Raw genomic sequence first — 10,261 nt, forward strand, 5'->3', positions numbered from 1 at the left:
AAAACAAAAAAAAAAAAAAAAAAAAAAAAAAAAAAAAAAAAAAAAAAAAAAAAAAAAAAAAAAAAAAATCATAAATAATAATAATAATAATAAAATCCAAGTGTATTTAAATATACACACAAATAAAATAGAATATAAAATAATAATTTAAAAAGCCCAATGTTTATAATAATGTTTATATGTTTACAAATTTAAATACAATTAATTAAAAAACACAAAATTAAATAAAAAACATATAATAAAATAAGTTATAAATAATAATAATAATTATTATTATTATTAAATGTACTTAATAATAACAATGTATTTAAATATAGGATTACACACTAATTAAACTCTAATTAAATAACATTATTCAACAAACGTTAATAATAATACAAATAAAATGTATAATAATAATAATATAAAAGCCAAATGTATGTGTACAATTACATGCAATTACAGGCAAATAAAATAAACAATACAAAATAAAAAAAGCACTATATGTAATAAACATTAAATGTAAACAAAAAGGATCAATAATAACCATAAAGCCAAATGTATTAAAAAATACAATTACACAGTAATTAAAATCAAATCAAATGCAGGACAACTTTATGGAACAAGAACAAATTAATGTCAAACTGATCTAGAAGAATCTTTTAGTGATTCGTTTACCTTTTTGCTCTTAGAATTCTCATCGAGTTCTGCTGTAAGGTGAAGTTCTGTATGTGGCAATGCGTTTCACCCTTGACGTCTGGTCACAATCTGAGACCTTTGGCATATTTACTCTTAAATGGTGCCTACCACACTCCAGAATGCACTGAAGACCCAATCTGAGTGCTTGTGAGGGACACAGAGAGGGAGGGGGTGGAGAGCCAAAGCATCTCTTAAAGGAACAGTCACTGTGTCTGGCAAGTGCTCTGTACAGAATTTCAAATTTCATCCTGGTGAATGCTTTCCCGAGTCCCCCTTTGAAATTCGCAGTGTTAATGAAGTCCTGTCAATCAGTGTGTGTCTGTAGCTGATTAACATGCGTGACTGATTAAGGCTGAGAGTTTAAAAACACATCCTCCCATGCATGACGGCACAATGCAGCCGGTAAACAATTATCTACATAAGCACAGTTGACTTATGCCAGGCATCTGCTTTTAAATATGGCTTTGGGCCAACTTATTAACTTATGAAATTGTGTTTAAATATTAAACTTGCATGCTAAATTGATACAGCACACATCAATGTAGGTCAAGAAACTGCCATTTACCGAGCAAGAATTCACTGTTGTCCAAAGGTGGCTGTTTCATCAGGTGTATTTCTGCATCTTCTCCCACTGTGGCTGCTGAACGCTCTCGAAGTGTTAGAGCCCCGAGGCTGTGATTTCAATCAGAGAAGAAGGCCATGCAGTTCTGCTTGACAAAATAGGAAAAGCATCCAACATTCTAGAGACTGGGGTGACAGGAGGCAAGACAAGCGTTCTGTTCAATGAGACCAGTAAGAAGCACAATTATACACTGTAAAAATGTACTGTAAAATACTTTCCATATGCAGTTCGATTAATGGAAGGCATCTCATCATGAGTTGCTTTTCCTGAAACCATGGTCAGAACGAACATATCGACAAAGGACAAAAACAAAACAGCATCAGTAACACAACACTAAAATAATGCCGTGAATATCAATTACATAATATCATACACAACATTAAACACACCAATGATGCACATAACTGTTAACAAAAATACAGAAATATAGCTTTAAAATGTTTTATGAAAAAAAAAAGTTGATGGTTCATGCAGGCATGTGTTTCTCCATAAATATAAGGAAATTCATCATTTAAAAAAATATGTAATTCTATTGTAAGTAATAATGTGAAATTCAATAAATAAAAAAATACATTTTAATACAAAATCATTTAGAATTATTATGTTTATTCTTTTACTACTTTGAAATATAGTACAAAGTTATACTCCAATGTACATAACTGTTAGCAGGTGTGTTTTTCTCCATAATTAATGATTCATAATTTAAAAATATTATTTAAAAACAATTTACTGTAAAATATTTATAAATAAAATGTAAAATAAACAAAAATAAAAAGAAATATACCTTAAATTAAAAAACGGTTCAATATAAATAAAGATGATTCATAATTAAATGTATATATATATATATATATATATATATGTATGTATATTATAATTTTTTTTATATATATTCTATTCATATAAAATAATTCAAAATGTTTACTTGTAAGAAACTATTTTAACAATATTTACATTACTAATGTATACTTAAAAAGTATAAATTACTGTAAACTTTAATTCAATATGCATTAAATAAAACTATTTTTAATATACTACTTTGAAATAAATTTTCATGTCAATTATGTTACATTTAAAAATGACCTTATAATTTAGAATTAAATGTAATTTTTTAAAGTATATATACATTTTAAATTTTGCTTTTTACTTGTAAAAAAGCCATTTATAATATTACTATTAAGTATAATATTACTTTATAATTAATAGAGAAAATGTATTATAATTAATAATATAAGTAATAATGTTTAAAAATGTTTATCTACCATATTTGGATAGTTTTTGTTTTGTTTTTTGACATTGTTTTGCAGTGTACACATGATCTGGAGTGTATTTATCTGAAGAGTGGACACATTTCAGTGATGTTATAGGACCGGTTACAGATCTACTGGTAAAACTGGGCCTTTCAAGTGCACTGCCAACCAGACGCTCTTATTTTAGTAAGCTCCCAGAACAGATAAAAGCCAACATGTTGACAATTACTGTTTCAATTACTTCATCAATCTCCATAGACGACACACCCTCACAGCCGTTATCTGCCCGACAACAGAAACCCAGCCGCAGGGCCTCTCTGGCGGATTGCTTTGGAAGTCTTACTAATTTAATTAAAGGGAAATTAGGTCTCAAAGAGGAGCACTGCAGATTGCAACACCCACAGGGAAATGAAGTCAGAATGAAGTTTGTTTAATGGTGTGAGGAGACTGTGTAGGGCTTCACTGAGAACTTTTGTTAAGGAGGCAATCTCGCTTACAAAGGGATGAGAGGAATTCAAAAGGATTCGCTTTTTGCTTCACGTACGCTGCTGTGGAAGGATAAACTGGGCAGCAGTCAAGAGCATTTCAAAAACAAACTGTAACAGCAAGTTCCTCTGTAGCGAGAAATACGCAAGCTTGAAAACTGCCTGGGTAATTTTCTCGCTGATGAAAAATTGGAAAAGGGCTCCTTCATGCCTCACTTCCATTCTGGAACAGTTCTCCCTCACGGCTCGGTCCAAGTGGTGTTTGAACACTTTCTGCTGAGGGTGTCAGAACTACTCGAGCTGGGCTGTACTGAGGTGTGTTCAGCCGTGATCTGCACTTGTAAAACATTTGTGAGGGTCAAGGCATTCAAATGTTTCCAGAGAAAGATAATAACCACACTCAGCCAAGGGTAGAGAGAGTCAAAGAAAAGGGAAGAGAAAGTGGATCATTTAAGCAAAGTAGTGATGTCTACATTAATGAAAGATGTGCTGAGCATCAATACAATTTGCACATTTCCCATCGACTAGACGAAAACTGATGCACTTTAGAGTAAATGATGAAGAAAAATCATAAGCACATTATCATTCAAAACCACTTTCGTAAATCAAAACAACATTTAGCCTATGAAGAGGCAATTTAGTCAAAGTGGATAATCGAAAAAATTAAAGCAGGTGACAAAAACTAAATATTACACTGCTTTTTTTCTTTAAACTTATTTTGTTATTCTAAAACAAGGACAGTGAACAAGTATATTTTATATGACATTAATAAATAGATTTTCTTTTAAATAAAATGAGTGTTACATTTATGTCTGGTCTATGTTCAGTTACAATGTAAAATGATTATTGTAAGCGTCATAAAGTATGTATTTACATATTTTGTTATGATGCTTACAACAATCATTGTTTTAATGGATTTATAATTGCACAGTATAATTTTGCTTAATTCATTTTAATATGGGAGACAATGAATCAATCAGCAGAACTGTAGGGTTTTTCTTACCAGTAGCTGAAGTGATATACACTATAATATCGATTTATTCTTAATATTTGTATTTATTAATATCATAAATAATATTATATATAATAGTAAATATATTGTCATAAATATTATAGATGTAAAATGTAATAAATTATTATATATTACAATTATAGATTAAAATGATACAATTTTGCTGATGTTGTTAACTTAATATAGTATTTGTATTAATATTTTAATTAATTAATATCATAAATTATATAATATATAAATAAAAAGAATATGTTATACAACTTGAATTATATAATTATATATTGCATACATTATTAATGAATATATAGGTGTATAATTTAATTTATAAATATTTCCAGATATATATATTTTTTTTACACATACATTTATGTATATTTCCATAATTTACATTAATGTATCTACATACAAAAAAGTAATATAATGTAAAATGGGAAAAGGAAGGGTAAGGGGTCTTGGAGCAGATGCGGGCCTCATGTGGATGTAGCGCACTGTTATGAATTATTATGTGTTTCTGCTTCAGATGAGAACAGACCCGCTGGCTAAACCGAGAATTCAAAATGTCCTCTGGGACTTCGGAATGCAACACACTATTAATTTTTTTAGGGGTCGTGACAGATAACAGTATGACAGCAGACCCATATGCATTTTTACATCATTATGGGGACTTTCCATTGACATCTACTGTTTATATAAAATGTATTATATTTCTAGGGTATTCCCCAGCCGTTTATAGAAACGTTTTGGCAGGTTTAGATGTTAATTAAGACACTGTTTAATCCCTTTATAAGCTGTTTTCATTGTTAGGGCCGTTGAGAGGTCTTCATAATGCAGGTAATTTGAGTTTTACTGTCATTGTGGGAGCATTTGAGTCACAATTCATCCAGTATTCTGGCATTATTTACAAAGTAACTCATGCGTAACAATGCTCTAAATTTATAGAAAAATTGCCGACATACAAATATAGGCCGTATGAAACCATGACCCTCCTTCAGATTAGTTTTACGTCTTCACATTGACATAGACACAATCATACGTTACATTTCTCATCTGTAATGTGTCGTTTATTGGCAGTCTTCTCCGGTTGAAGCTCTCTGAAGAGTAAATGAGAACACGACGCCTTCTAGTGCACAGCACCAAACTTATTAACATTTCATGTTAAGAGGTTTAGGATCCATATCAATCAACACTCTCATGAAAATGAACTGATGTTGTATACATACATCAAACAGTACTTAATAATGCTGAATTGTCCATAAGGGCAGACGTAAACGCTTTAAAATGGCAGGTTTATAGAACCATAAGCCGTTTATATTTCATTTCCAAATTATTTTTATGCGATTTTTTATTCTTAGGCAATAGAGACCCCCAGTGGGCAATATGGAAATTATACTTTTTTCAACCGCTGGACTTAAAATTCAACGATAATTCACAGCACTTTTTCTCATGAAGTAGAAAAACGTAGAGCAGCGAACATGACGTAGAGACTAATTGAGAAATAAATTAATAAAATGTTTATCAAAAAAGGTACAAAACAGGTTTCCCTTGTTTCCACGTAAAGACAAACTTGACTGGAGGCTAGCATCTTCAAAAACACCTAGTTTGAGGTAATTCTTTCCCATATTCAGTTCATATGTTCCCTTGTAAACTTTCTCAAAGCGTCACAGTGGTGAAACGGGTCAATCAGGTTGAGTCAGGTTGATTGTCCCCCAATATCTCTTTCTGTATCCAGACGTCCTGTGTGTTGATGTTAGCATCTCCTACCTGGCCGTCCTCGTACCTGAGGAAAGATAGACAAAACAGACAATTGTGGAACATATCGTGAGCCAAAAGATGCTGAATTTGTAATAAGACAAACGATAAAGCGTCAAAATACTCACACAAAAAAGAAGCGTGTGCAGACGTGATCAGAAATCGGGCAAACCCAAATATTTCCATGTTTCTGTAGATCTTTGGAAGTTATTACTGTTGAGAGAAATACAAAATTACTTAACTTTAAAGGAATAGTGCACAAAAATATTAATACATTCATTTTTGGCAAACTGTTTCTTTAATTAGTCAAACAAACAAAAAAGCTCATTTCTGCAATGGTTTGAATGACATATTTGGCCTTTTCAAGTATTCTTAACCCCATACCCTCACACAGAGCAACACAGTTCAGATTCCGACTCTGAAGAAACCTTGACTGTGTGGGACGACACTGCAAAAGAACAATGACACATTTAGCAGTGATACACACTTACATAGGAGATGGTAAGTATCTGTCTTTTATGTTGCTGACAAATTAATGAAATGAGTGCAGTCACAAATGCAAACCTCATATAACTCTGCTTATATCGTTTCCAATCAGGTTTGACTCACCTAATCTGATCAGCTACAGATTGCACCTGTAATACAGCCATATCAGTCCAATTTCTGCAGATGGAGTTAATACCTGTAAAACAGTGTTGACCTGGTTGTAGTGCTGTGCTAATTCCTCTTTAGTAGGCATGTGGTGCTGTCCCTTTCCCATTCCTGCACACAAATACATTCTACGGTGAAAACTAATATAACAGTGCTATATGGATATAGAAATAAGCACTGCAGTATAACATTATAATTGATTTTAAATGTTTGATCTCCCTGCATCAGACAAGTTTCCTTAAAAAAAGTAATCTGGCAGTATCGATGATACTTGGAGATATATATATATATATATATATATCATACAGAATGGGTATCATATTATTCAAATGTCATGGTATTTACAAGGCAAGGGGCCTCCTCTTTAAAATATAGAGGCAACTGTTTATTTTAATATACATTTATTGTGTGTGATAAGACAACATGTTGTGTAAATGACCTTAATTACAATAAATTGTCTGTCTGTCTGTCTGTCTATCTGTCTGTCTATCTATCTATCTTAGATTCATCTCACAATCTGACCAGAAAATTATTATAAATTAAATATATTTATTGTGATTAATCTCATAATCTGACCATTGTTTTAGAAAAAAAATATATAATTTATATTTATTGTGATTAATCTCATATTCTCAGACCTGTTTTTTTATTTTAAAAATATTAACAATTTATGTATATTGTGATTAATCTCATAATCGGATCAGTTTTTAGAAAAAAAAAATTATAATTTAGCTTTATTGTGATTATTCTCATAATCTCGGCCCAGTATTTACTTTTTTCTTTTTTTTTTAGAAATCATTAATATTTATGGTAATTAATCTTACCAATAATATCTGAACAGTTTTTAGATGGAATGAGGAATGAAACTGTGATAATATCAAATTCATGTTGACAAATAAGATGCTGAATTATTGCATTAAACATATTTAATTAATATTTTAGTTAACACTAAATTTGACAACCCTAAAAATATGTTACTTCTGTTTTTCTTTCTCTTTCATATTTTCTGTGGACCCCAGTGGTATTACCATTGTACATAACCAGAAAACCATGGTATTTGCCCCAAAATATGTCCAAAATGTCTGAAACCATGCACGTTTTTTAAAACATTGCACTTTGTAGACAAGCCCAAAAACTCTTACCCGAGTACCCAAATGAGATGCTGGAGATGGGGCTGAGGTAGATGCCCTTCCCATAGGCCACCCCATGCAGCTTGCGTCAAAGAGAACAAGGCAGATTGATCAACGCCAATATGCTAAGTAGAAAATCTGTGGGTAACATGCTATAGTTCTTCATTCACTACATTAGGAGTAACTGTGGTACCTGCAGTTTTGTGCAGGAGGCGTTTACAAGTCCATTTCGTAGAATAGAGTGCCAGTTTTCAATATGAGAACCACTGAAGACAGAGAGCTAGTGATTAGTCAGTAATCATAAACTAATGATTATGAAATGAACTCATACTAAACTGAAACTCACTGAAAAGCGAACGTGCTGCTGTGGAGTTTTCTAGCGGTGCGAAAGCAGGCCTCTTTTGCAGGAGGACTGCTGAGGAGCAGGAATTGATGGGAGGCGTGCATGAACTTCAGTTGCTGTTAGCAAAAATCGTAGGAGTGAAATAAAGGTTTAGTCACACTGTTATTTGAGAGAGAATGTGATCAAACGCCCTTACCCTGCTGGAGGGGAGCTTGACAATGTGAGACCTGTTGCTGGATATAATCCTGAGAAGAAAAAGAAGATTAAGGGTCATTATGATAACAGGAAAATAATGAAAACCTGAGTATTCCATTAAAGGAAACAAGAGTTTCACTCACCACTGCAGCAGAGGATGTGCAAGCGGGTCCAGTTTGTCCATCTGTTTCTTTATTTCAAAATAAGGGCCCTGTAAAATATGAGTTAAGGTGTCATGCATTCCCTTAACCAGGACTATGGATTTCCTATAACATGTGTAGCTATTGTGAATAACAGTTATAGCGCCACCAACTGGCAACAGGAAGTGGGTCACTTACAGCTGTATTTGAAATCACCCTTATATTTACCAGAATCCCTTCAAACTTGGTCACAATAATGTCAAGCCACAGTTGATGTACAATTGCGGACTCTTGATATCTCAAATATCTATATAGTTGTCTTTAAATGGAAGCCTATTTTCACCACGGAGTAAAAAAAAAACATAATTCTGATTTTTTTTCTCAGAATTGTGAGTTTATATCTTACATTTCAGACTTTTCTTAGAATTCTGAGTTTACATCTTGCAATTCTGACTTTTTCCTTAGAATTATGAGTTTATATTTTGCAATTCTGACGTTTTCCTTAGAATTATGAGTTTGCATCTTGCTATTCTGTTTTCGCAGTTTGAATTACTCACTTGTGTTATTTCTCGGATTGATTTGATGCCGTCTAGTGCTCTCTGTAGCCGCTCATAACTTTTTTTCTATCAGTGGAAAATTAATGAAGAAGGTCACAGATGTCAAAGATCAAAGATGTCAAAGGTCAAAGATGAAATGTGAACATTCTAAAACTGATATTAGAAGCATTTTATTCATTTTAAAGTAATGATACTGATAAAGTATCTACCTTCGGATTGAAGGCCAGAGACTTGGGGTCATGAGGGTCAACAACAGAGGGGTAAGGGTCAAAGATGATACTTTTACGGGCAGATTCAAGTGCAGCACGACACATTGCCACCAGCAGGTCCACTACCTGTACAAAAACATCAACGTATATATATATATATATATACACATAAAATACCAATACCAAAAGATCATAAATAGACAATATAAGTCTCTGGTATATCTTCATTTAGATAAATAAATGTGTGCGTGATACCTCAGCTCCAGTAGCTACTTCTTCTGCAGCTCCTGACATGACACCCAGAGTGTTGAAGGAGAACACGCACAGTTCTCTCGTACAAACGGCAGGCTGAACGATACACATACACAAAAGAAACTGAGATGATAGTTTTATGGATTTACTGGTGTATTTTAATGGAGTTTTCCAAGAATTGTTGTACCTTGAGCATAGAGCCATTCTGAAAGACATGCTGTTCATCCCATACCACACAATAATCGTTCAGAGTGGGGATCCTCTGCTCTGAGTACTTCATAACCTAGAGGACGAAAAATGGAAAATTAGGAAAGTTGTAATATGGATAAAAGGAAGGAGAAAGACAGAGGGAGAGATTCATAGTAATATGGAAACTAAACGGATGTAAGAAAGAAACAGTCAATCACAATCCAGTATGCAAATAAATGCAAGAAAGAAGCAGTTCATTATGCAAATATTAGAAGTGTTTCACACTTTAAACTCCACTGAGGATTACCTGTATGAGGATGCCGTACTCCAGGGTTGGGATGCTCTTGCAGTGAATGAGAGCTTGTGAGGAGAAGAAGAGCTGAATGAGCTGTCTGGTGGTGATGTGCACGGTGGATCTTGAGCCTGGGAAGCCACACTCTGTTGAAGCAATCATATCAGACATAAACTGCTTAATACATTAAAGGGGTCATATGATGCTTTTTTAAAGATCCTTATTTTGTGTATTTGGTGTAACAGAATATGTTGACATGCTTTAATGTTCAAAAAACACATTATTTTTAAAAATACTGTACATTATTTTAGGTCCTCTATGCCCCGCCTCTCTCAAACGCATCCCTTTCTACAAAGTCCCTCCTTCCGACAAGCACAGTCTGCTCTGATTGGCCAGCTGACCAAGTGCATTGTGATTGGCCGAACACCGCAAGCACTCGTCGGAAATGTAACGCCCCTTACCATAATCGCGAGCTTCATCTGTCAAAATAAATGTAAAGACAGAGCC

At 33.2% G+C, this 10,261-nt stretch overlaps 2 protein-coding genes across 3 annotated transcripts in view; both read right to left on the reverse strand.

The window, feature by feature from the left end:
- The window catches only part of LOC107575858 (ribonuclease P protein subunit p25-like protein), a 2,107-nt gene extending 1,328 nt beyond the window's left edge, over window positions 1–779 (reverse strand). Inside the window, exon 1 of the mRNA XM_016262182.1 lies at window positions 658–779. The gene's annotated coding sequence lies outside the window, so the exon portion shown is untranslated. The remainder of the gene's footprint in view (window positions 1–657) is intronic.
- Window positions 780–4,978: 4,199 nt separating this feature from the next.
- On the reverse strand, window positions 4,979–10,087 carry LOC107573680 (poly [ADP-ribose] polymerase 6-like). Of its 2 annotated transcripts, XM_016260124.1 has the most exons (15): window positions 10,056–10,087; window positions 9,770–9,900; window positions 9,461–9,556; window positions 9,277–9,369; window positions 9,022–9,147; window positions 8,813–8,878; window positions 8,259–8,326; window positions 8,117–8,165; window positions 7,924–8,036; window positions 7,771–7,843; window positions 7,590–7,659; window positions 6,479–6,558; window positions 6,181–6,244; window positions 5,925–6,009; window positions 4,979–5,824 (listed from the first exon to the last, which is right to left on the reverse strand). In XM_016260124.1, exons 3-15 carry the CDS (start codon window positions 9,551–9,553, stop codon window positions 5,728–5,730), a joined length of 1,077 nt encoding a protein of 358 aa, XP_016115610.1. In that variant the 5' UTR covers window positions 9,554–9,556; window positions 9,770–9,900; window positions 10,056–10,087; the 3' UTR covers window positions 4,979–5,727. The 2 variants fall into 2 exon arrangements, with proteins under 2 accessions (XP_016115610.1, XP_016115619.1); XM_016260133.1 differs by lacking the exons at window positions 4,979–5,824; window positions 5,925–6,009 and having other exon boundaries at window positions 6,186–6,244; window positions 6,406–6,558.
- Window positions 10,088–10,261: the final 174 nt, after the last annotated feature.

Source organism: Sinocyclocheilus grahami, unplaced genomic scaffold (genome assembly GCF_001515645.1).
Source record: "Sinocyclocheilus grahami isolate Dianchi unplaced genomic scaffold, SAMN03320097.WGS_v1.1 scaffold31.1, whole genome shotgun sequence".
Taxonomy (NCBI): domain Eukaryota; kingdom Metazoa; phylum Chordata; class Actinopteri; order Cypriniformes; family Cyprinidae; genus Sinocyclocheilus; species Sinocyclocheilus grahami.